This window comes from Amphimedon queenslandica, unplaced genomic scaffold (assembly GCF_000090795.2).
Source record: "Amphimedon queenslandica unplaced genomic scaffold, v1.1 AMPQUscaffold_13466, whole genome shotgun sequence".
Classification (NCBI taxonomy): Eukaryota; Metazoa; Porifera; class Demospongiae; order Haplosclerida; family Niphatidae; genus Amphimedon; species Amphimedon queenslandica.
In genome coordinates this window covers 143,615-171,522 of record NW_003546298.1, presented here as the reverse complement: position 1 = coordinate 171,522, position 27,908 = coordinate 143,615, and the positions used below count along the sequence as shown (strand labels likewise).

At 35.7% G+C, this 27,908-nt stretch overlaps 4 protein-coding genes across 4 annotated transcripts; all 4 read right to left on the bottom strand.

The window, feature by feature from the left end:
* Positions 1–368: 368 nt before the first annotated feature.
* Positions 369–3,377, bottom strand: LOC109581038 (uncharacterized). Its single transcript, XM_019994771.1, has 6 exons — positions 3,125–3,377; positions 2,825–2,950; positions 2,590–2,768; positions 2,235–2,423; positions 2,039–2,180; positions 369–1,594 (listed from the first exon to the last, which is right to left on the bottom strand). Exons 1-6 carry the CDS (start codon positions 3,375–3,377, stop codon positions 369–371), a joined length of 2,115 nt encoding a protein of 704 aa, XP_019850330.1.
* An 813-nt stretch (positions 3,378–4,190) lies between these two features.
* On the bottom strand, positions 4,191–8,358 carry LOC100637954 (peptidylprolyl isomerase domain and WD repeat-containing protein 1). Its single transcript, XM_019994770.1, has 15 exons — positions 8,355–8,358; positions 8,121–8,281; positions 7,631–7,768; positions 7,480–7,554; positions 7,185–7,265; positions 7,038–7,131; positions 6,708–6,761; positions 6,544–6,587; positions 6,234–6,305; positions 5,614–5,738; positions 5,378–5,444; positions 5,250–5,332; positions 4,961–5,073; positions 4,656–4,807; positions 4,191–4,375 (listed from the first exon to the last, which is right to left on the bottom strand). The coding sequence occupies exons 1-15, from the start codon at positions 8,356–8,358 to the stop codon at positions 4,232–4,234; spliced, it is 1,407 nt and encodes a 468-aa protein (XP_019850329.1). The 3' UTR covers positions 4,191–4,231.
* Positions 8,359–8,500: 142 nt separating this feature from the next.
* Positions 8,501–9,109, bottom strand: LOC105312203 (somatostatin receptor type 2-like). Its single transcript, XM_011404665.1, has one exon. The coding sequence runs from the start codon at positions 9,107–9,109 to the stop codon at positions 8,501–8,503; it is 609 nt and encodes a 202-aa protein (XP_011402967.1).
* Positions 9,110–12,591: 3,482 nt separating this feature from the next.
* LOC109581037 (probable G-protein coupled receptor 63) lies at positions 12,592–13,344 on the bottom strand. The gene has a single exon (XM_019994769.1). It carries the CDS (start codon positions 13,342–13,344, stop codon positions 12,592–12,594), a length of 753 nt encoding a protein of 250 aa, XP_019850328.1.
* Between the last annotated feature and the right edge of the window lie 14,564 nt (positions 13,345–27,908).

Here is a 27,908-nt window from a genome sequence, read left to right as displayed (position 1 = left end):
TCATAGAGAGTGCGCCAACTGTATGATAAACTAAAATTTGATTCAACTGAAGATGTGTGTTACTGGTTCTGATAATAGTATTAGTTATTTTAGTGTTAGTTATAGTGTTAAGTAATATCTTCTCGTTTTGATTGTTGTTGTAGCATGTTTTATTTTACTATTATCATAAGGATGCCTGCACGACTAAGCACGATTGTCATTATAAATGTAGCATTAGAGTCTATAAATCTATACTTCTCAGAAAATTGAAAACAAACTACTTAGTAGCATTTTAATTCAGCATACAATAAATATGCATTGTAATCAAAAACAGAGAATGAGAAACAATTATGCATTATAGGTGCAAAGCAGCATAAATTGCTTAATCATTAATAAAATTTTATCCTTTTTAATGTTTCTATTACCTGAGCCATAGTAGGACGAGCTCTATATCTTGTATGAAGTCCTCTTTGTATGAGAAACTTCATATCAGACGAGGAGACACTACAAGTTTGTTGCCATCTCCCTCCTGTTGTCATTTCTGGTGGACAACATAAATTCATTTCCATAAGGAGAACAGAGTAACTGTAGACATCCATTGCTGGACTATGTTGATCAGGATCACGAGCTTCTGGTGCAGCATATGCAACATTGCCTGGCATTACAGTACCAGTACTAGTGCCTTGTTGCAATTTAGCTGTACCATAATCTGCTACTTTCGCTTCATAACCAGCAGGTCCAGTGGAAGGATTTAATAATATGTTAGGACTGCTGACATCTCTGTGAATGATAGGCTGAGGCTTAAACAGGTGAAGGTACAGGTGAAGGTAGTTGAGGGCCAAAGCTACATCTTGTGCAATACTGAGAATCTGTTGATTGGTTAATCGGTTTCTTTGCAGCTCCTGATTAAGACTAGTGCTCATCAGCTCCGTCAAAATGAGAGGATTACCCACTTTAGTTGCACCAATAAACTGGACCAGGTTAGGATGGCGTACTTGTGATGCTATGCTCATTTCCCTGAAGAAAATACTTTGATTATAATCTGAGATGATGATAGCATGAAGCGACTTTACAGCTACTCTTAAACCTCTAAAAATACCAACTGTAACAACAGCAAAAGATCCTCTTCCTAACTCCTCCTCTGTCAAAGTTACTTCATCTCTATTAATAACCCAGTAATCATCAGTAAGTGCTTGTTGCTGGTATCTACGAACTGCTTCTTGAGACTGTCGCAGCTCCCTATCCTTCTCCTGTACCTCCCTATCCTTCTCCTGTAGAACCACCTGATACTCTCTGTCCTTTTCCAGCAGTGCCTCCTGTTTCTCCCTTTCCATCTCTTGTAGTCGATGACAATATCTTCTAATTTCTTGCTCTTTCTCTGCTTGTTCTCTTTCCTTTTCCTCTATTTGCTGATGAAAAATTTGAACTTCTCTTTTCTTCTCATCGAGACTTTTCATAAGGGCTTGTATGGTTGATTCAATATGAACGGAATCTCTGCTTGGTTTATGGTGCTCCTCCAAACATAGGCTTCTTCCTAACTGTAGTTGCTTCACTTGCTTGTAATCACTTGAATCATATGTATCACCTACTAGACACTCCCCTTTACTGTTGAAAACTAATAATTTGAATTTATAATAATAAGCATGTACTGGTACATTAATTATCATTTGCTACACATCAATGTATCACTATTACAATAAGTATGTAAATCATATTCATTAACCTAAACTACAGACACTACAATTACAAAAACAAAATTTTTAATTCCTGTGACAAACATAAAGGCCAACCTTTTAAAATTATGCACATGCTCTACTGTATAGTGGGTATATATTGTTTTAGAAAATGTTTGTTCTTAATAGGATTAGAAATTTTCATTCATTTTATTTTTGTTTTGAGCAGCCATTTTATACATGTGGCATTGAGGGAATGCCTTTTTAGTTTGAAAAATATTCATTCCACGTGGTAAGAAATGAAATTAAGCTCTAATAGAATACATCCACAATATGGTTTTAATACAAATGTAAGTGACTTTGTGCAATGATAATTGTGCACTAACCTAGTTCAGTTGACATATGATGAGTAATCATTTCATTTTTACGTAGCCCTCCAACAGTCATTATCCAAACACAATGAGGACTCGTAACAAACACTGAGAGAGAATGAGCCAATCTCTTACTAACAGAATGAGGTACATCTAACTGATAATAGAAATAAATTAATAGTTACATATATGTGACTCACTACACACATACCTTTATCCAGGAATGTTGAGTGATGTTAAAAATCCAACAGTCATCTAATACATCTTGTTTCTTATCCCAACCACCACTTATCACTAGCATAGGACAGTCTAATTCAGTTACAATAACAGCACCTGCATGAAGAAATCTACCAGCAGGCCATTGGTCTATTGCTTCAGATTTCTTGATACACTGCCAGAACTAATAAATAGAAATAAACCATCAGATCTAGAGTGGATAATTGATTTTAAAGGGGTTAGAATTTGGTAAAATTGGCATATTGCCAAATTAAAAACCACCAACCACTAAAATTTGTCAAAACTTGCTCATCTAAATTATTATAGTGCAATCATTACATGCAACATACCACAGTGCTGGTTGATACATGTATCTCTAATATATAAATATTGTTAGTAATAGCATCCTCATCTTCAGAATCACATCCACCAAACACAACAGCTCTAGTGTTATTGATTTTTTCAATGACAAAAAAAGAAGCAGGCCATAGTGTACACTGACCAATGACTGAGGGATTACTCCATTCTCCTATTTTGAAATAAAAAACTAAAATCAACACAATGCCAAAGAATATAATGTCTTACTCAGCGATAAATTATACAGTGAATGTTCATTAGTAAGCCACTCCTCTCCATTCTTTTTAGCCAAAGATGCCGGTAACTCATATCTATAATCTGGTAGCTGGAAAGTTGGTTTTGGTCCTTGTCCTCCTATCATTAGTAAATGGTGTACTCCATCATGTTCAAATGATATCATTCCACCAAAACATCTCCTCATAACTGGTCTAGTTGCATCAGTTGGCTCTAATTCTCTCCATTGAAGACTAACGGTATCCAGTTGTGTAATACTGTTATAAAAACAGCTTTCATTACAATGTGACTCACTCTGTGATGTTCCCCCAAAATAATATAATTGATGATTTATTGCAGTACAGCAGTGTGCCCAAATTCCTAATGGAGGAGTACCACTAGTATCTCTAGTGATCCATTGACCAGTTGAAGGAGTAAAGTGCTGTATAGTACTAGTGAACACATCATTTGCTGCTGGATCATGGTAAAACTCGAAATTTAAACCACCCCACACATACAGTGAATCACGTACTGATACAGCTCGATACAAAAATCTTGGACAATCCATCTTTGCTGATCCAACATTTATTGGAATATGGCTATGTGTGGGATGGACCATCAACTATCTGTGAGATCATCAATTTAGATAGTGTGGTGAAAAAATTTAATCAACAGAAAAAGGAAGCACCAAAATGCATGAACTATACATACATACAGTCTTCATCCTTTCCAATAACACAGCTTGAGCCATACTAGAACAATCTCTAAATTTACTATTTAAGCCCTCTTTGTATGGGAGACTTCATAATAGACCAAGAGACAGTAACATGCAGATTTTCATGCACTTTCATTATGGGCTGTATCTATGCTGTCATCATTTCTGGTAGAGAATGTAAATCATTTTCATAAAAAGAACAGAGTAACTGCATGTAGACATCCATTGCTGGACTGTGTTGATCAGGATTAAAAGCTTCACATGCAACATACCGGTATGCCACATTGCCTAGCATAATAGTAGTGCCTTAGCTGTAACATAATCTGTTCTACTTTAGCTTCATATTCATAACCAGCAGGTCCAGCACAAGGCTTTAATTAATAATATTATGTTAGGACTGCTGACATAACTGTAAACAATAGGCTGAGGCTTACACAGGTAGTTGAGGCCTAAAGCTCCATCTTGTGCAATGCTGAGAATCTGTTGATTGGTTAATCAATTTCTCTGAAGCTCATGATTAAGACTAGTGCTCATTAGTCAATTAAGGTGTATTTATCATAATTTATGATTCAAGAAGCACTAGAATAGCTTTTTATAATAGGAGTACATAATTTATTTTACAATGATTTAAATGAACTAAAAAAATTAACCGCAAGATGTCAAAAATTATTATTAAGATACCAACCATTATTACATAAAGTATACATTCATTTTAAAGTAATGTTCATTATTTTTATGTCATCATAAGGTTTGTCTGACCTTGGGTCAGTTTTGACTTCACTGATCTTCTGGGCAACATCCATTCCACGAAACACCCTCCCAAAAACAGTGTGCTTGTTATCTAGCCATGACTGTGGGTAAGACAGATTATAAAAATAAGCATAATTGAGCTACTGCATAATTTACTAGCATAAAAAATAGTAGAGTATGTTTAACACCAAGTGTTGGAATGTCAGTAATTTGATCTCATAACAATAACACAAAGGACAATACTTTTGTAAACATTAGTTCCCCTATGACCACAGTATATATATATATATATATATATATGTCATGTATAAGTGATGTGCTACCAACAAGTATACATACATGTACATACAGTCATAGTATAGTACTAGGGTATAGGCTTACAGTGGGCACAACAGTAATAAAGAATTGTGATCCATTAGTATTAGGGCCAGCATTAGCCATTGAGAGAGTATATGGTCTGTCATGCTTAAGACTTGGATGGAACTCATCTTCAAACTCTCCATCCCAAATAGAAGTACCACCTGTACCAGTACCTGACAAAAATGCAGTTTAAATGTAATGTGAGTCACTCTGACTTCTTCCTCCCTCTCTCCCTCTCACAGTCTCTATTCCCTTTCTCCTTCTGCTTCTTCCTCTCTCCCTTTTCCATAACATCCCACCTTTCTCTCTCCCTCTTCCTTCGTTACCTGTAGGGTCCCCAGTTTGTATCATGAATGATTTAATAACTCTGTGGAATATGTGATTATTATAATAGCCATTACTGACATGAACACAGAAATTCTCAACTGTTTTAGGACAACTAGTAAAAAAAATAAGACATAAGCCAAGTAAGAAAGAAGGAGAAAGAGCATAGTGGTAAAGAAATGGAAAGAAACAGGAAAAAGAAACGATAACGATGTTGCAGTTATAATGTACATGTATACCCATGTAAATATAAACTGTAAATTGATATGCATGTACATGTACATAACTTACTATTCCGGGAAGAGTTTAAGATGAATGTCACCAAGTGTAGTGTGCATCACAGCCGTTGAACTAACTCGGGATGTACTTGAGGACTACACAATACATAAATAACCATGGTAAAGTAAGACTCCACCCACCTGAGTAGCAGCCATCATTTCCTCTTTGGATGGTTTTTCATTGAACACATCTCTCTCATCTTCAGTTCTAGAAGAAAGACAGGAGGAAGGAGGGAAAGAAGAAACAAAAAAGGAAGAAACAAAGTTTAAAAGGGCCGGGGATGAATGGAGAGTGGGAGAGAGAAAAGGTAAATTACACACATGTATATGTCCTACTAGTATATGCAATGTACATCACATGTAATCATATTTCTAACCCTTTCTTGTCGTCAGGGTCTCGTCTGCTAAACATGTAAAACCTGTTTCTTTTGTAAGCAGTACATATCAATGTGGGGTCAGATGTGTCTTTGAGTAGACCAGGATTATCAGACACCTCCATCTCCTGTTGAAGGAAAGGAGGAAATAATTGTAAAGGACAATGAAATGATAAAGGAATTAGGGGTTAAAAGGTAGTAAATTTGAAATCAATTTTTAACTAATAATGTTTAATAGGACAAGGCCATAAATTCAAAACTATCAGCAATTTGACAAATTTCAAAGCTGTTATAGTAACAATTAAAGTGAGAGACAGAGAGCAAAAAGATGTACTTGCATTGAAATAGATGCAAAGTACAATAGATTGATAAAGTATTAAAAATTCATTAAAATTATCAATGCAAAGGTGGATGTACAAATTTTCATAGGTTCCAAAATCACCAATATTTATTTCTGATACATGTTGATGTCATTATGCTGTGTAGAAAATTTGAGCATTCTGATCATAAATTTTTTTTTAGTTAAATGCATGACCATTTTTAAAACAAGCTAATTTCTCAAAAATACCCTGTACTATAATACAAATGTACATGTATGCATGTACAACTATGTTATAACTTACAATACTAACTGCTTTCTTCTTTCCAACTTTCCCTTGATACAATGCCAATTGAATGAAACGTGCATTCTCCTCCTATACAGCACATTATAAGCATAATTATTTGGAATTATAATGTACATGTACAATGTACATGTACTTGAGATGTGCATGTATATAGAAATACAAATACCCTCATACTTTCTGGCTTATAAAATGAATTATCATTATTTTTGATCATGTTTTTTTGCAAGTGTTTACAAAAAGGTAGCTACATGATATATGTATGTGCCTGCTTATATTCAATACTTTCATGAATGTATGCAAACTGTACCTTGCCTAACACTCTAACACATTTATTAGTCACTAGATTAATAACTGGAGACAAAAGAAAATAAGAAAAAAAGAAAAAACATAATTGATCGTGAACATCTGTTTAGAAAGTATTTGATCTAATAGGTCAATCAAGTCATGTGAATGTATTGCTGTATGCTGTACCTTTGATTCCCATCATTGTAGAATAAATAATAAAATTACTGCTATCATCAAAAACTAAATGCAAGAGAAAAAAGGAGAATACATACATGTATATCAGAAATACTAGAGAAAGAAAAAATTATAAATACATGTAATTACATCATGGCATATAGACTTTATTTCCGCTTTGTAATGACAAATGTTAATTCTGTTATCATACATGTATTCACTTTAGACAAAAGCAAACAACCAATAGATAGACAGGACAGAATGAGGTTATGTTACTTATTATCATTCATATCACCAGTCCATTAGCATTATTATCATAGCCTTTTGTTATAAATCTCATACTTGCATTAGTGAGGTAATAAGACGGTGATCGCTCCAATTCTCTCTCAACTGCCAGCCTCCTACCAAACTCCATATTACTTAACTGAGGGGTTGCCTATGGTAATGATCACATGATTAATATAAGCACCACCCACTGGTTATTAATACTTGTTGCTGCTGTGTGAAAATATCCAAGGACTCATCAAACACTCTATGTAGTTTACCAGTTAAGAAATGAAATACTCTCACCTAAAAAATCAAGAAATTATTCAGTTCATAAAACATCATAATTACATGTATATATGGCAGACAATATTGGTGAAAATAATTGGTGGATGGATTTGCAGAATGGAAGATTGTATATTGTGTATTTCTTCATACAAATAATGTGCATTTACATACATTTTGACTCACAAACATACACAAAATAAGTGAGTTTTTAACTAATAAATGATTTCTTTACCTTCCTATCATGACAAGTTGATACAAATAATTTTCCGTTTGGAGAGAAGACAAGAGAAGTGGGTGTTGTCTTGTGCTAAACACAAAAATTATTCATAAAACATCCTTAACTAGTTAATTAGGAAGAGATGTGGCATTAATAACTTGATTACCTTAATGAATTCATAGAGATCAGTATCAAGTTTTGATTCAAATTTCACAGCTTTTGGAAACGAGTAAGTGGAGCCTGACCAGTACTCTAACATACCAGTAGAATCAGCTGAGACTATGACATCATAATGACTGTTATACTGAAGGGAGAGAGAGGGGGGAAGGAAGTGTGTGAGAGACAAAAAGATAAAAAAAGGTATGGATAAAAAGAGAAAAAAAGGGAACTTTTGAGGGGAATAGGAGGGGCATAAAAAAACAAGATCAAAGAATGAAGCACCCAGTGCACTCTTGGCTAAACTTTTAAGCAAATTGAAGAATCTAATATCAGGACATTTATATGAAAGATTTCCCTTCCAGCCATTCTGATGAATACAAGTATTACATGTATGCCATCATTACTATGTTTGGATAACAAAATTAACAACAAAAACACATAAGACAAAGGCACATGACATAGGGAGTAAGACGAAAAGAAATAATTAGCATCAATACCTTCATGAAGAGTATTGGAGAGTTGTGAATATTACTTAATGCCGTTAATTCTTTATTTTCCCCTCTTCCATCATAAATATGAATGACAGGGACTTCCTTTTCAGCACTAAACAAGAAAAAAATAACAATAAAATAAATTATTATTGTAATCTCGTAGTATCCTATATGCATAATACATCATTATGTCTCTTCCATTAGGAATAGGCCAAAACCATTGGTAAACACAATAAGTACCCATTATGATGCAATTAACAGTTAATGTCATTAAAAACCATTAATATCACTTTACTAGTGGCTAGCTACATTATTTTTAACTGAAACTTTAAAATAATTGAAAAGATAAAACACAATAACATATGACAAATGATATCACTGTTGCTTTAACAGCATGCACGAAGTTTAAAAGGACAACATGATACAAGAACACTCATAATCTCAGGTCTGAAGTATGACTGGATAACCGGATTAGCTACTGTAATAAAAAGGAAGCAGATAGTACCAACTATGATGAACCATATTGGTACATCAATAAACAGATAAAGTAGAGAGTAGATGAAAGCAGGAACAAGGCATATCCCATAGATGAGTAGCATGCTTCCAAATATTCCAAAGAGTCTCTTCTTTTTTGAAGTATATGCACTCTCTCCTGCTATCACTGACTGATCTCTGAAGAACCTTCTAGTGAAACAAAAGGTCCAAAGAGTAGTGACGACTATTATCCCAAGTATAATAATTGTTGCAAAAATACCCAAAAAACCACGACTTGAACTACTTGGTAGGAAACAAAATGAAGAATTAAACTGATAGAGGTCAAAGTCGAGTCCAAAAATATAAAAAGTGGTATATACAGCAGACAATATCCAGATAGCAATGGTGAGGGTCAGTGCTACCCAGGGTTTCATGAACCGGTTGTGAAGATGTGGTTTGACAATAAAGAGAAACCGATCAACTGATATAGCGGCTAGTGTTGTTGATATGACTAGTACCATCCACCAAAAAATATAAAGAGCAAAGTAACAAGTACCTGTCTCCTCCTCATCTGAACCAGTAAAGATCCACTTACCAGCAGCTAATCCAACGATAATGAAAGGAAGGTTCAGTAGAATCAATACAAGATGTGCCAGTATGAGAGAAGTGAAGAATATTGTTGATGGTTGTTTCAAGGACTTTCTTTGATAGAGTGTGATAGATAGTACCACACCATTAGCTATCAGAGCTAGTATCATCTCAACAATAAAAACTGCTGCAACTGCTGGACTACCAAACTGATTAAAGGTATAGTTGCCTTCCATTGCTATCTGAACATTTACTGTAGTCTTATCAGTAAATTTTACATGTTTATATAATAGAATGAGTCAGGAAATTAAATGATATATGTACATGTACATTTATGTTGTCCCTATAATATGGTACATTAGTCATAAAATCAAGAGTACATCTGCTAACTACAATGTACAATTAAGTGTTACTTTCTGTATGCATGTGTGATAATGCTGTCATGGAAATACCGTGTAGCACAAAATTTTCAAGTGCTTAAAACTTTGGCAAATTTGCCTAAAAATCTATTTCGTGGATTTAAGTTTTGCAAATTTATACCGTCTGCCATCTTGTGCCCTAATAATTTAATTTTCACGGAAGTAATTTTTGCGAATGCTAAAAAATCACAAAATCTGCTAAATTTACAGCCCTCAAAAATTTTTACACTATATACAGTACGGTATCACCACCAGTGGTAAAAGGTAGTGCAAAAATAATATAAACACTGAATAATGGGAGTGGTAATAAAGCCCTTCCATATTAAGGTTTGCTGTTTTTCGTTACCAAGAACACAGTTGTATCAGCAATTCATAATATTATTTTAATTATTTCTACAAGATTACACTATTGAATACAGTATAGATCTATGCAAACAAAATCACATGCCTGCAGAAGGCAAGCTCTCCTTGTGAAATGGAAAACTATGAATTTAATTGAAGTGGCCTAATAATAGTAATAACAATAATGATAAGTACCCTATTGGGATTATGTCTCTTCTCAATAGAAATGGGTCAAAATTATTGATATGTGTAACAATTAACATCATTAAAATAATCAATTCAATATAATACTTTAATACTAGTGCTTATGTTTGTCATTTTTAAAGTACTACTCACTAAAATAATTAACACAACAAAATATAAAAAATAGCACAATTTTTTTAAATTAGCAAATGATTTAGCAGTGCACACAAAACTTAAAATGAACTGGGCAACATGTCAAAAGAACACTCTGAATCTCAGGCCTGAAGTATGACTGCATAACAGGATTAGCAATTGTAATAAAGAGGAAACAATTGAAAGCAGCTAACTCCAACCACATTGGTATATCGATCAACAGATAAAGTGACAAGTAGAGGATACCAGGTATATGGCATATCCCATAGATGAGTAGCATGCTTCCAAATATTCCAAAAAGTCTCTTCTTTTTTGAGGCATACACACTCTCTCCTGCTATCACTGACTGATTTTTGAAGAACCTTCTTGAGAAAAAAAAGGTCCAAAGAGAAGTGACAAATATTATCCCAAGTATAGTAACTGATAAAAGAATAATATAGACAGCAAAGCCAATGCCACCAGATGATGAAAGACAAATAGGAATATATGTATGAAAACCAAAAATATGGACAATGCCTAATACAGCAGACAGTATCCAGATAGCAATGGTGAGGGTCAATGCTACCCAGGGTCTCATGAACTGCTTGTGAAGATGTGGTTTGACAATAAAGAGAAACCGATCAAATGATATAGCAGCTAGTGTCATAAGCATGACTAGTAGAATCCACCAAAAAGTCAAGGCAGCAAAGTAACACGTCCCTCTCTTTTCCTCATCTGTACTACCAAAAATCCACTCACCAGCACATGATGCAATGATAAAAAAGGAACATACAGTAGGTTCAATACAAGATGTGCCAGTATGAGAGAAGTGAAGAATATTGTTGATGATTGTTTCAAGGACTTCCTTTGATAGAGTGTGATAGATAGTACCACACCATTAGCTATCAGAGCTAGTATCATCTCAACAATAGCAACTGCTGCTACTGCTGGACCACTAATGTAATCAGTCAGAGTAAAGTTGTTTTCCATTTAAAGGCAGCATACACACAAGTTCTTTGCAAGTGGCTTAAAAAACTTTTATCTTACTAATCTAATACATCCTTATAAAATGAATTAGTAGCCAAAAATAACAATGACAATTATTTAAAAGAAGTACATTCATAGCAACATTATTACCAATCCTATATGGGTGAAGATAAATAAAGAAACAAGGAAAACCCTCTACCAGTATCATAATATACCAGGAGCCCATGGCCTGCTGATAATAAAAAGACATAATTGTAAAATGACAAGATATTAAGAAACAGAAATAGGACCATAACCAAACAAGTACAATGGTACAGTTGAGAAGAAAAGGACTTGTCTAACTTTGCTGTGTTTATTTTTTGGGGATGTTATTGGTGATTATAGTAACAATTAAGTAATGCAACAAATTTAAAAGGAAGGTACAGTATATTCAATACAAGATGTGCCAGTATGAGACAAGTGAAGAATATTGTTGATGGTTGTTTCAAGGACTTCCTTTGATTGAGTGTGATAGATAGAGTACCACACCATTAGCTATCAGAGCTAGTATCATCTCAACAGTAAGAACTGCTGCTACTGCTAGACCACTGAACTGATCAGAAAAGGTATACATGTAGTTGCTATCCATTGCTATCTGAACACATAAAAAGTCTTATGGAATCTTTATATAATAGGATTACAGGAAATTGATGGATTGTTAAATGGAGCACGCTCCCACATAAACGACATCTGTACACATGTCATCCCTATTTTGGAATAACAATGGTCCATTAGCAATTATACCTACAATATACCATTAAGTGTATGTATAATGATAATGTCATGGAAATACTGCATCACCACTAGTGGTAAAAGCTAGTGCAAAAAATAATATAAACACTGAGTATAGTGAGTAGTTCAAGGAGTATGGAAAATGACAAAATGAGAAATCATATAATAATTAATAATGCCATTGCAATATTAAGGTTCATTGCTTTTCATTGCCCCTAAACATACATTTGTATCAGTAATTCATAATTTTATTATTTGTTTTTTATACAAGATATTGCTTTTATTTGTACATTATCATCTGTCTGCAAAGGCTCAAGCCCTGCTAAAGAAATGGCAAAAAATTGGAGTGGCTTAATAATAATAATGATGATTATGATGGCAATGATAATTTTATAGCACCCTATCAGTATTACGTATCTTCTCATTAGGCAAGATGCATGTAACACTTAGTGCCAATTAAAAATCATCAATACAACACCATTTTACTAATGCCTAAGTATATCACTCTGCAAAAATAATCAAAAACGTATAACACAACAACAAAAATATGAAAAATGGCACATTTAAAAAATGAGCATACTTTAGCAGCATACACAAATATGAAGTGGACAACATGTGAAAATAACACTTTTAATTTCAGGCCTGAAGTATGACTGCATAACAGGATTGATGACTGTAATGAAGTGGAAGCAAATGATAGCCACAATGATAAACCATATTGGTACATCAATAAACAGACGAAGCAGGAAGTAGAGGACAGCAGGTACAAAGCATATCCCATAGATGAGTAACATGCTTCCAAATATTCCAAAGAGTCTCTTCTTTTTTGAGATATAAACACTCTCTCCTGCTATCACTGACTGATCTTTGAAGAACCTTCTAGTGAAACAAAAGGTCCAAAGAGAAGTGACGAATATTATCCCAAGTACAATAGCTGATAAAAGAATGGCATAGACACTGAAGCCAATGCCAGTAGTTGATGGAAGACAAATATCAGTATACGAGTGAAACCCAAAGAGATGAACAATGCTCAATACAGCAGACAGTATCCAGATAGCAATGGTGAGGGTCAGTGCTACCCAGGGTCTCATGAACTGCTTGTGAAGATGTGGTTTGACGATAAAAAGAAACCGATCAAATGATATAGCAGCTAGTGTTGTTAACATGACTACTACCATCCACCAAAAAATAAAATCTTTGAAGTAACATGTCCCCCTTTTTTCCTCATCTGTACTACCAAAGATCCACTCACCAGCAGCTAATGCAATGATAATGAAAGGAAGGTTCAGTAGATTCATTACAAGATGTGCCAGTATGAGAGAAGTGAAGAACATTGTTGATGGTTGCTTCAAGGACTTCCTTTGATAGAGTGTGATAGATAGTACCACACCATTAGCTATCAGAGCTAGTATCATCTCAACAATAAGAATTCCTGCTAATGCTGGACCACTGAACTGATCAGAAAAGGTAGAGTTGCTTTCCATGTTAAAATTCATATAGCTTGTGAACTAATTAAAGCCAAAAACACTTGACTTTTTCCCACACAATCACAGATACTTATGATACATAAAGCATTATAATGACATCAACTCGATCAATGCAAATAAAAAATACTAAGCCTATTATAACAAATTTAGGCACATTACAATAACACTTATTTTATAAAAAATTTAACTAATTTCAATTTCAGGTACATAGGCACTAGACACAACATTCAAAGACTGCAAATAAGTGGACAATTAATAATAAAAATAATTATTATTATAGCAATAAAACAAATCCCAAAACAAAAATAATAGTAATAGCAATATCAAAACAATGACAGCAAGAATGACAATATTTACAATAATAGCAACAACTTTGATAATAAGCAATAACAAACAAAAAAAGGAACCTAAACCCTACAAACAAACAAAAGCACACAAAATAGGAAACAAAAAACACAAAAACCAATAAATCGAAACAAAAACAATAGTGGGATTACTCAAACTGAATTGGGAGTCCATTATCATGAGAACATGACGTGATTAAAGAGGACAAAGAACTTTTATCACATTACAAATTCAGGTTACACAGAAAAATACCATATAAGTAGTTTTTTTTAAGGGAATTATATTTTGAAATCTGCAAAAATTCTAATTTGCAGATTTTAATTTCACGAATTCTACCACGTGTGCCATGCGGATACCGTATTAAATTGATTTCGCAGATTTTATTTTCGCGAATCAGGAGAGAATCCAGGAAATTTACAACCCTCAACCCTCGAAAAAACCACTTATACAGTATTATATAGTATAACATCTAAGACAACACATGATTTAGACTAAAAGTACACAGTACACATTACAATGAAGAAAGCCCTACAACTAGTTTTAAGAGTCTCCATTATGAATATTAAATACAGTAGGAGCAAAATAACAAAATTAAGCTAATATATATCATTATACAAGGTATCATAAGATGCATCCACTGAAGCTTAGAATGTATTTGACTACATAACTAACTGGAGTGAGCCCCACACAGACAAAATGTGAGCTAAGCTAGTCCATTTCGTGTAGAATTAATTTTCTGTGCAGGCTCAAATCAACTAAAATTAATTCGACTAAATTTAATCAAAAGTAGATTACATGTACAATGCACTCTTGAATTTATAGTAACATCAAAAGAAGTAACAAAATTTTGAAAATCAAATTCCCATAAAAATTTAGACAATGAAAATTAGAGGTCATGAAATAACCCAGCTATAAAATATGTATGTACATGTATCTCCTATCATACCCATGAGTGTACTATACTATCTATTTCAATGCAATGTGACTGAAAAGTAACACAAGCTTTCTAAAGCAAAGCTTGGCTTGAGCACCATACCAATACCTGATATTTACAATTTTATTGCCAATTACAAACATGTTTAGTACTCTAGCATTTTTAGCTACCATGTTTACCACAGTTTACCAATGTTTATCAATGTCCACCAAGGTTTATCAATATTAATTTTACCACTGTTTACCATAGCTATAATACTGTTGACTGCTGTTTGCCACTGTTTCAACTAAAGTTATGCTAAATCAGGGCTTAAAATTGACAGGAGCTTAATTTTTGTTGAACCTATTAGTTCACTGAGCATCAAAAAACATCATAAAAATTACTATGTAACAAAATGGTGTAATTTATGAGATTCACAAAAATTTGTAAAATAATAATAAGCACTTTTAAAGTTACTAATGAACATAATATAAAGGAATTACTATAATAGATCTAGTCACAAAATATTAAAATCTAAGTAAAAAAATTAGTAGCATTTGCAATTGCAATGAAAGAAACATGATACAAGAACACTCTTAATGTCAGGCCTGAAGTATGACTGGATAACAGGACTAGCTATTGTAATGAAGAGGAAACAAACAATAGACACAATGATATACCATATTGGTACATCAATAAACAAAAGAAGTAGGAAATAGAGGACACCAGGAACAAAGCATATCCCATAGGAGAATAACATGCATCCAAATATTCCAAAGAGTCTCTTCTTTTTTGAAGCATACACACTCTCTCCTGCTATCACTGACTGATCCTTAAAGAACCTTCTAGTGAAACAAAAGGTCCAAAGAGAAGTGATGAATATTATCCCAAGTACAATAGCTGATAAAAGAACGAAATAAACTCTAAAACCAATGTTATCTGAGTATGAAAAACAAATGTCGATATACAAGTGAAAACCAAAAACATGAATAGAACTTAATACAGCAGACAGTATCCAAATAGCAATAGTGAGGATCAGAGCTACCCAGGGTCTCATGAACCGGTTGTGAAGATGTGGTTTGACAATAAAGAGAAACCGATCAAATGATATAGCAGCTAGTGTCCATGATATGACTACTACCATCCACCAATAAATAAAATCATTGAAGTAACATGTTCCTCTCTTCTCCTCATCTGTGCCACCAAAGATCCATTCTTCAGCAGCTAATCCAATGATAATAAATGGAAGGTAGAGTACATTCAATACAAGATGTGCCAGTATGAGAGAAGTGAAGAATATTGTTGATGGTTGTTTCAAGGACTTCTTTTGATAGAGTGTGATAGATAGTACCACACCATTAGCTATCAGAGCTAGTATCATCTCAACAATAAGAAGTGCTGCTATTGCTGGACCACTAAACTCACCAGTAAAGGTATAGTTGCTCTCCATGCCAGGCTCTCTGTTATACTGTTTGTCTCTTTTCAAACAACAAACTATTATCTCATATTAATTATTGCAACAGATTAAACTTACATGATAACGTTACTTACATTAGCATAGACATTAAGTACATAATTTTTACTGAAGACAATACATGTACTATGAAACTAAAACAATAATGCAATCATAACATACCACAGTATAGCATTAGCAGTGTACACCAACAATGCCAATTTGATAATATTATGACAAACAAAAAAGAATTAAATAAATACAAATTTATGTTACCAAAGTAATATCAGTATGTACAAAGTATTTTTGCAAGGAGATACTCTCCTATTTGATTTAAAATCATACAACAAGTGAAAAGAAATGCTCTAATGCTACAACTGAACTGCCAATATAAAAATCATAAATATATTTACTATAGTATGGACAGGCAAATGAAATAAGACAGTTCCTACCCCACCATATACATGTATTTGCTTTGCGATATGGTGAACTTTACTTAACATAAAATATAATCACATCAAACAAATTAGACTGAGATCTGTTAAGCATAAGGAAAAAAATATTAGAATTATAAAAGAGGACACAAACTTTTTGCAAAGAATGAGTTACAAGTGGCTTTTAAAACTTTATCTAACTAGTCTATAATATATCTTTATAAAACAAATTAGTAGCCAAAAATAACATATGAAATACATTTAAAGAAAAGTACATCCATAGCAACATTATTACCAATCCTATATTGGTGAAGATAAATAAAGAAACAAGGAAAACCCTCTACCAGTATCATAATATACCAGGAGCCCATGGCCTGCTGATAATACAAAGACATAATTGTAAAATGACAAGATATTAAGAAACAGAAATAGGACCATAACCAAACAAGTACAATGGTACAGTTGAGAAGAGAAGGACTTGTTTAACTCTGCTGTGTTTATTTTTTGGGGATGTTACTGGTCATTATAGTAACAGGTGATGCAATAATTTTGAAAGGATGATATAGCTGATTCAATACAATATGTGCCAATATGAAAGAGGTAAAGAATATTGTTGATGATTGTTTCAAGGACTTCTTTTGATAGAGTGTGATAGATAGTACCACACCATTAGCTATCAGAGCTAGTATCATCTCAACAATAGGAACTGCTGCTACTACTGGAACACTGAACTGATCTATAAAGACATAGATGTAGTTGTTATCAATCGCTATCTGAACAAATAAAAGTCTTACTATAGTCTATAAAGGTTTACATTTAAAGTCAGTTAATGATGAGGAGGGGTCACTCATTTTAACATTCACGTGGTTTATTTGAGTGCTCAAGTGGCTAAGTTTAGCTTGTTGCTCTGCAAATTTTGTGTTTGATCTTGTCTTGGTCTATTCTTCTTCTTCATTATGTCATCATACTGAAAAACTGTCAAGCTAGGAAATGTGAACCTGGTTCGGGCCACAGGGCATCTCAAGATGGAGCAAGTCCCTCTTCTCCAACACCTGGTCGCAGCTATCCTCGCTATAGCGTGCCTCTTACCAGAGCCTCCTGTTGTTGCACTAGTGGTGCAGGATCCTAGTCCATCTTTGGCCGCTCTTTCTGAATTCTAAGCTCTTATCGGCCAGGAGGTTTACCAGCAGTTACCTGCTCCCTCCCTAGTTGGTAACCAAGACCAGTCTCATCCCCCATTGGTATCTTGTGACCCACCACTGTGTTGTAGGACTACCCACTTACTTGAGTATTCTGCCTTCCACAGATTCCTTGGCAGCAGTACATCTTCATTTGGCTCTTCAATCAATGGCTCCTGTGCCAGTTTCAGCCATCATTTTACCTTGCTCACCCCGGCATTTCTTTCAGTCTACCCCTGTTGTTTCCCTCCCAGGCATTTGGTGTGCCAGGGCCTCCAGCAGCCCCTGGCCTCTCCTTGTCTCTATTATCCCAACAAGGCTGGTCCAGAAGAGTCACAGTGGCCAGTTTAATGAGATGAGGGAGTTGCTGGGTGATAATATCACTCTATGTCTCCATGGTTCTCCATCACCCTCGCCTTTGAGAAATATCTTCTCTTTCCTCTTGGATTTATATCTGGCTGTGTTGGTCCAGGACCAGTTCTTTCAAGATCACCTTGTTTATGCTAGGTTTCTAGTTTGGGAGGCAATTCGTGATGGGGGTCAGGGCTTGTTGGATTATGATCAGCTGTTTTGGCAGCAGTCAGCCCTGGATCACTCTTGGTCATGGGGGACCTTACATCCTAGCTTGGTAGCTTCTACCATTCTGAGCTAACATGTAGGGAGTAGTACTTTTTGCCGGGTATGTCAGGACTGTGACCATTCAACTGCTGAGTGTACCTTGATGGCCCTTTAGCCCTCGGTTTAGCAGTGAGGTCATCTCAGGTTTGTCTCACCTGGAACCTCATGCATTATTTGGATGACTTTATGTTCTTTGGGTCTCCTGGTTCTAAAGAGGTGGAGTCTGCTCTCCGGTTGGCTCTTAATGTGCTGGCTAGTTTAGGAATTCCAATCTCCCTTCCCAAGTTTGAGAGCCCAAGCACATCAGTGACCTTTTTGGGCATCGTAATCGATTCAGAGAGAATAGAGCTGTGTTTGCCACATGATAAGGTGGATTGTGCAAGGGCACTTGTTTCTAGCTGGTTGGAAAGGAGGTCTAGTTGCCGCTGTGAGTTAGAGTTTTTGCTTAGGCATGCAGCTGTGTTGGTACGGCCAGGCAGAATCTTTCTTTGGCACCTGTTCTCCCTCTTAACAGTAGGGGCCACTTCTTTCTTGACTTAGATGCTATGGCTAGGCAAACCTGGCATGGTGGCACTGTTTTCTATAGGTCTGGCATGAAGCAGTTTTTTTTAATTTCTGAGAATGCCCCTGTAGTTCATGTCCACTCTCATGGAATTTTGGATGTGGGGCGGTCACAGATGCTAGATGGTTGTAGGTCCAATGGCCAGATTCATGAGCTGACGTCAGCATTGCTGTGAAGGAGATGCCTACCATTGTACTGGTGGCTGCAGTGTGGGGTCATAGCTGGTACTACTCGAGGGTGTGCTTCCATTGTGATAATGCTGCGGTTATTTCTGTCATTCAGAGGCCATCTGCCAAGGATCCTGCCCTTCTGCATTTCCTCTGTTGCTTCAGTTCTTGTACTGTGGACTTCAGGTATCTAATGTAGCAGCCAATGCTCTGTCTAGCAATAGCATGTTATTATTTCTTTCCCTTGTTCCACAGAAATCCCAGGCTGAGGTGTCTCAGGAGGTCTGCAATCTGCTGCTGTGGCAAAACCCAGATTGGGGCTCTCTTGCCTGGATCAGACAGTTCAGGTATGACATCACTTTCCCATGGTCTTATCTCATGGCTCTTCATAGCTACCTCCGCTTCTGTCACCAGATTGGTTTTCTTTCTCCTTTTCCTTTCTATGAGTCTCTTCTCTCTAAGTTCGTGTCTTATTTGAATTGTCTTATGGGTCAGTTCAGGTGGGTTTGCTTTGCCCAGATTTTCCGAAGTATATGCTGTGGGGCATCTTTAAAGCCTCCCCGGGTCATGCTAGACTTCAGCGTCTCCCTATCAACCCTCACATTTTGGGTCTCCTGCTAATTCATCTCAGCCAATGTCCTATGTTGTATTGTTTTGGGATGCTTGCTGTGTTGGCTTTTTTGGCTTTTGCCGGGCTGGGGAGTTCACTTGCCCTTCTAGGGCTACCTTCTCAGAGTCCATGTTATCTTTTGCTAATATCTCAGTTGATGCTCTTCCTTCATGTCACTGCTCCTTTGCCATAGTAAGACTGATGTTTCTAGAGTGGGGGTCCGTATCTACTTGGGGCAAGTACATGGTCCAATCTGTCCGGTGAAGTCCCTATTGGCATATCTTGCGGTAAGAGGCCCTGAGCCTGGTCTCCTATTTGTGCTTCAGGATGGGTCTCCCCTGTCCTATAAGGATCTGGTTGCTGCCATTCGTGGTGCATTAGCTGCATCAGGGATGAATTTTGGTTGTTTCAATGGCCACAGTTTGTATATTGGGGCAGCCTCTACTGCAGTTGCTTGTGGCCTTGAGGATTCCCTCAAACAGGTGCTAGGTCAGTGGAAAATGTCAGCATTTACCTGTTATATTCTGACAGTGAGAATTACCCTAGTTGGGCGCGCCCAGAGTTTAATGGCTCACAGAGTTTGATGGCTCCTCATTGACTTTTCTGTTATTTTATTGTGGTGTTTGTCTGTTGGTTTGTGTTATTACGACCTGGGGGCAAAGCCCCCAGGTCATTATAATTGATTTCACTCACGTGTGACGTTTGTATATTTGTATGTCACACTTACATTTCTTCTATACATGTTGTCAAGAGTAGATAATAAAATATTATCTACTCTTGACCTTGTATTAGACAAAATAACAAGCCTTAGCAACCACTTGCCCACACTCCTTTACGTAAGTAGATGTGGCCACAGCAAATAAAATGGAGCTTACACATGGGACAAAGTTATGTGCATTCTAACAGCAACAGAACAGAGATACTGTCTAAAGACATGTCTAAAAGCATTTTGAGGCAGAGAGAACCTATATAAGTCTTAATAAGTGCCTAGCTGCAAGTGCAAGAAGGTGAAAACAATTATAGAAATATCTTAAAACTATTACGCTTGTTTTGGTTTGTGCTGTGTTGGGCCTTTTGTTGTTAATATTCCTATTTGTTTCTTTAGTTAATTATTTCATGTTGTTGCTTTTATCAGTATAATTTTGCATATGATGCTGCCATACCTATTGTATTTTCTCTTCCACCAATGTTTCGCGAGTGAGATGCCTGCGGCATCTCTGGCTTTGTTTGTTCCCATCACTCACTCCCCCAGTCTGCCTACAACCAACCTAAGCCTTATTTGGCCTCCTGGGGAGGGCAGCTCTGAATGGCCCCTTCTTACAATGTGGGGCACAACCCCAAACCCAGCTCTCTTGCTCATAATGGGTTCCCATCCTGTGCCGATAGGGGGCATAACCACTGGTTACCCATGGTATGCCCACTGTTGGTGCAAAACCATTCGCTGACGTTGACATACCACACTGGCTGTGATGGGTATATCTGTATGGCCATCTGCACATATGCTGTTAGTGATGGGCCAGTCAGTGGCAATGACATGCTATGGGCCACCTGCCAGTGTGGTAAGCTCAAATGCTCCCCCTCACAGCCTTGGCATCACACTGTTGGCACTTGACCATTTGGCAGCATTGACTTGTCATGACCAGCTGTACTCCTACCATTGATGCAGTTGGTCTTATCCATGTACCCCTGGGGTTGTTACTAACCCCTCAGCTGTGGTTACAGGCAGGATTCTGGGGAATGGCCCTTGCAAAACATCAAAACCTTCTCCCTTCTCACATGAGGCTGATGGTCATTAAGCAAGTTTAGATAATAGAATGACAGGAAATTGATGGATTGTTAATTAGAGCAAAACCCAACATAAATGACATCTGTACACATGTCATCCCTATTTTGAGGTAATAATGGTGCATTAGCAATTATACCTACAATATCCATAAAGTTTATGTGTTATGATGATGTCATGGAAATACTGTATCACCACAAGTAGCAACAGCTAGTGCAAAAATAATATAAACACTGAGTGCAGAGAGCAGTTCAAGGAGTGTGGAAAATACAAATGAGAAATTATATAATAATTAATAAAGCCATTGCAATATTAAGGTTCATTGCTTTTCAAAGCCCCTAAACATACACTCATATCAGTAATTCATAATTTTATTATTTGTATTTCTTGCTTTTCTTTGTATACTATCATCTGTCTGCAGCCCCACTTGTCAAATAGGAAAAATTAGAGCGGCTTAATAATAATCATAAAATGATGATTATGATGACAATGATAATTTTATAGTACCCTATCATGATTATGTCTCTTCTCATTACAAATGGAACAAATTACATAGGAAATAATTTTATGATGTATTGATGAAATAATTTTATATTTTATGATGATGATGTTGTATTGATGATGATTTACAAATTACATTACAAGTATATCACTTCACTAAAATAATCAAAAAGGTATAACACATTATAAAGGTATGCTACATTACAGTCCACTTTAAAGGTATGAGGGAATCGCTCAGTGAAGGAGAGCTCATCTAAGCCATTTATAAGGCTGACAACATAAGATAAAAGAGTTATAAGTGTTTGACAATCATAAAAACAACCACCATCTTGAAAAATCAACCTGCAATCTGATTGGTCAATTACAACTAGGCATGATAGAAGTCAAACTTATTAACCTCCCGGGCTACTTATTAACCTCCGACTGTCAAGAAAATTACTTCTACCATGCTTGTTTTGAATTGACCAATCAGATTGCATTATATGAGGTGTCTAAATCACTTATAATACCCCGGAAAATTATTTAGATACCTCTGCTAAAGTTTGGGAAATTTCAGTAATGAATAACTTAATTGACAATAATATTATTAGTATTGTTATTTTTGAATTGTTATATGTATGTTTGTGCAGTTATTGAAGCTGAAGTGCCTTTCTTCGTCTAGAAATAATTTTTGACGTTTCGGAGAATGAAGTGAATTGGTATCATCATTAACGACTGCTGTTTTTGTTTGTTGTAATATTGCTGAAACGTCCTCATTTTGTTGATCTGAAGTACGCTTATAAATTCGTACACCATCCGTGCTTCTGTGACCTGTTCTTTTCATGATTAATTGTTCATCAACACCAGCTTGAAATAGTCTAGTAGCAGCAGTCACGCGAAGTGAGTGGTTTGTTTTGTAACCATCAATTCCTGCTGCAGCAAACATTCTTTTAACAGTATTTGATAATGTGTTATGCCCAACAGGAACATTAGAGTACCATATGTCACTTTTTGGTTTTCTTAGTGCTGTCAAATAGAAACATCTCCTTTTTCTTTCTTCGATGGGTGGGCAATGACTGATGTACTTTTGTAGTAATGACACAAAGCAACGAGATGGGTTTATGCTATTTTCAAAATGTTGAACTGTTTATGGCTCAATTTTTCTATGCTTCAATCCTCCTGGATTATTCTTCGATGAATTTTCTCTATAAATGACACATTTTTTACAGTTAGATGCTGTTTCGATATTTATTTGATCGAATTGTAGTTCTTGATGCTCCTGCCCACTTTGTAAGGCAAAGTATAGCCCACACATATAAATGACAGTATTCAATAGTACTTGAGGAGAGCTGCTTCCTAATATTCCTTTAGACCACAGCTCTTCTTCTTCTTGAAATGATATCGGGTCGACTCGTTTAACTGTTCCTGCAATTCCAGCAGATTTTAATCTCTTCATTTCGAAATCTAACGTCTTCCTAAAGCCATCAAACTCGTGATCTTTGAAGAAGTTGATATCTGGACAATTTTTCCTAATGTTACGCAAAATTCCACATGTAATTGCATACAACGTATTTGGTGGATATTGCTTCCCATCCATTCTGCGTATTTCCAAGATGAACTTAGACATCCAATCATTGAGAACTTGCCTGTTCTCCATTAAGAAGGGTGGCCTTGTTGGAGCATCTCCAAATCTTTTCATTCTTTCCTTGCACCAGTCATTCCATATATTTTCTACCCATATATTGCTTTTTTTAGTTGTGCATGGCTCACAGTGCTCTTATGCATCTTTTAAATCTTCGTCCGATACGGCCTTTGTGAAACGAGATCGCTAAGGTGATAGCACTAATGAAGTAGGCGGGGCAGTCATATTATGACGAAAAATAGGCATTCCCAGAGCTATCAATGGCGGCTGTGTTAGTCGCATCTTTTGAGAACAGACGAGCATGTCTAGTTGCTTTTCCATTCTAGTGCGTGACTTAAAATGAATTGGTTGCTAATGGTAAGGATTTTTATACTTTTTGTGTATCCTAGCTACAAGAAATGCAACTAATCTGATTGGACGGCCGCATGGTAGAACACGGTTATACACTTCGGTCTCGGTTTCTATGGCATTTATTGACCTCGGGACTGCGTCCCTCAGTCAATAAATCCCATAGAAACCTCGACCTTGGTGTATAACCTATACTTATCAACCTCCTATTGCCCGGGAAATTACTTATTATACCTCCCAGTGGTAAATAAGCTATTTATGAACCTAAAATCAAGCAATCTGATTGGTCAATTGCAACTAGGCATGATAGAATGATGATTATAATGACAATGATAATTTTATAGTACCCTATCAGTATCACATCTCTTCTCATTAGGAAAGATGTAAGTAACACTTTTACTTTTTACTAATGCCTAAGTATATCACTCTGCTAGCATAATCAAAAAGGTATAACATAACAACAAAAATATAAAAAATGGCACATTTAAAAAAATGAGCATACTTTAGCAGCATACACAAATATGAAGTGGACGTCTGAAAAGAACACTTTTAATCTCAGGCCTGAAGTATGACTGCATAACAGGATTAGCTACAGTAACGAAGTGGAAGCAAATAATAGCAGCAAAGTTAAGCCACAATGGTACATCAATAAACAGGAGAAGTAGGAAGTAGAGGACACCAGGTATGAAGCATATCCCATGGATGAGTAACATGCATCCAAATATTCCAAAGAGTCTCTTCTTTTTTGAGGCATACACACTCTCTCCTGCTATCACTGACTGATCTTTGAAGAACCTTCTAGTGAAACAAAAGGTCCAAAGAGAAAGGATGAATATTATCCCAAGTACAATAGCTAATAAAAGAATAAAATAGACAACAAAGCCAATGTCAGCAGATGATGAAAGACAAATATCAGTATACAAGCGTAACCCAAAGAGATGAACAATGCTCAATACAGCAGACAGTATCCAGATAGCAATGGTGAGGATCAGGGCTACCCAGGGTCTCATGAACTGTTTATGAAGATGTGGTTTGACAATAAAGAGAAACCGATCAAATGATATAGCAGCTAGTGTGATGGATATGACTGGGAGAATCCACCAATAAATATAAAGAAAAAAGTAGCAAGTCCCTCTCTTCTCTTCATCTGTACTATCAGAGATCCACTCACTAGCAGCTAATCCAATGATAATGAAAGGAACAAAAAGTAGATTGAATACAAGATGTGCCAGTATGAGAGAAGTGAAAAATATTGTTGATGGTTGCTTTAATGACTTCCTTTGATAGAGTGTGACAGATAGTACCACACCATTAGCTATCAGAGCTAGTATCACCTCAACAATAAGAACTGCTGCTACTGCTGGGCCACTGAACTGATCAGAAAAGGTAGAGTTGCTTTCCATGTAGCTTGTGAACTAATTAAAGCCAAAAACACTTGACTTTTTCCCACACAAGCACAGTTACTTATACGTAAAGCATTATAAGAACATTGCCTCAATCAATCAATTCAAATAAAAAATACTAAGTTGATTATAACAAATTTAAGCACTTTACAATAACACTTATTTTTATAAAAACATTAACTAATTTCAATTTCAGGTACATAGGCACTAGGCACAACATTCAACAGCTGCAAATAATTGGACAATTAATATTATTTGTTATAGTAATAATAAACAAATCCCAAAACACAAATAATAGTAATAGCAATAACAAAACAATAACAGCAACAATGACAATAATAGCAACAACTTTGATAATAAGTAAAAGAAAAACAAAGGAACCTAAACACTACAAACAAACAAAAGGATACATTTGTAAGTAGGAAACAAAAAACACAAAAAAATCAAAACAAAAACAATAGTGGGATTACTCAAACTGAGTTGGGGGTCCAATATCACGAGAACATGACATGATTGAAGAGTGAAAAAGAACTTTTATCACATTACAAATACAAACTGTAGTTCAGGTTACACAGCACAGTATAGTATAACATCTAAGACAAGAAACGATTTAGACTCAAAGTACATAGTACATATTATAATCAAGAAAGGCCTAAAATTCTTATAGGATACAACTAGTTTTAAGAGTCTCCATTATGAATATAACACAATAGGAGCAAAATAACAAAATTAATCTAATATACACACATGTATATCATTATACAAGGTATCATAAGATGCATCCACTGAAGCTTAGAACAAATTTGACTACATAACTAACTGGAGCAAGCCCCACACAGACAAAATGTGAGCTAAGCTAGTCCATTTCATGTAGAATTAATTTTCTGTGCAGGCTCCAATCAAGTAAAATTAATCACAAGTAGACTATGTACAATGCACTCTTGACTTATAGCAACATCAAAAAATATTAACTAAATTTTGTAATGATAAAAATCAATTCCAATAAAAATTTAGACAATGAAAATTAGAGGCCATGCAATAACCCAGCTATACAATATGTGCATGTGTATCTCCAGTCACGACCATTTTCTGATCACATCCATGAGTGTACTATACTATCTATTTCGATGTAGCAGCATTCTAATGAAATATATAGCAAGGCTGCAAAAGTTGTGGCAGCCATTTTGAAGGGGGGCAAATTCTACTTAGTAATGCTACCGTGTTACTAATTATAAAAACAAGTGAAATGAACACATGTGACGATTGGATTTCTTTATTACTAGAAGTTACCTAAGTTGGCAAAAGTGATTTCAAGCTTCTGAAATATGAGATTTAATCATCAGCATGGATCATGCATGCTTGCAGGTTTATGCTTTAAAAATTGAGAGTGCTACAAAACAATGAATTCAAACATTATGAGTAGCACTAAGGTGTACAAAAAAACAAATTAAGAAACAAGTTTTAATAAGTTTCAGCAGCAAACACAAAAGTGAAAAGGGCAATATAAAACAAGAACACTCTTAATGTCAGGCCTGAAGTATGACTGGATAAGAGGACTAGCTACTGTAATGAAGAGGAAACAAACAATAACTACAATATTCAACCACAATGGCACATTAATAAACAGAAGAAGCAGGAAGTAGAGGACACCAGGTACAAAGCATATAGCATAGACAAGTAACATGCATCCAAATATTCCAAAGAGTCTCTTCTCTTTTGAAGCATACACACTCTCTCCTGCTATCACTGACTGATCTTTGAAGAACCTTCTAGTGAAACAAAAGGTCCAAAGAGAAGTGATGAATATTATCCCATTAAAAATAAAAGCTAAAATGATAGCAGAGACACCAAGGCTTATGCTAATTGTTACTGAACAATTATAATGGGAATCAAATTTTAACTGAAACCCAAAAGAATAAATAGAACTCAATACAGCAGACAGTATCCAGATAGCAACGGTGAGGGTCAGTGCTACCCAGGGTCTCATGAACCGCTTGTGAAGATGTGGTTTGACAATAAAGAGAAACCGATCAAATGATATAGCAGCTAGTGTCATGGATATGACCAGTACCATCCAAATATAAATAAACACATCAAAGAATCTACAAGTCCCTCTCTTCTCCTCATCTGTACTACCAAAGATCCATTCACCAGCAGCTAATGCAATGATTCTGAAGGGAAGGTAGAGTAGATTCAATACAAGGTGTGCCAGTATAAGAGAAGTGAAGAATATTGTTGATGATTGTTTCAAGGACTTCCTTCGACAGAGTGTAATAGATAGTACCACACCATTAGCTATCAGAGCTAGTATCATCTCAACAGTAAGGACTGCTGCTACTGCTGGACCACTGAACTCACCAGTAAAAGTCAAGTTGCCATCCATGCTAGGCTCTCTGCTATACTGCTGGTCTCTTTTTAAAATATAACTTATTGCAGTATTTAAAATACAGTCAATGTCGTAGCAAACAACAAGCT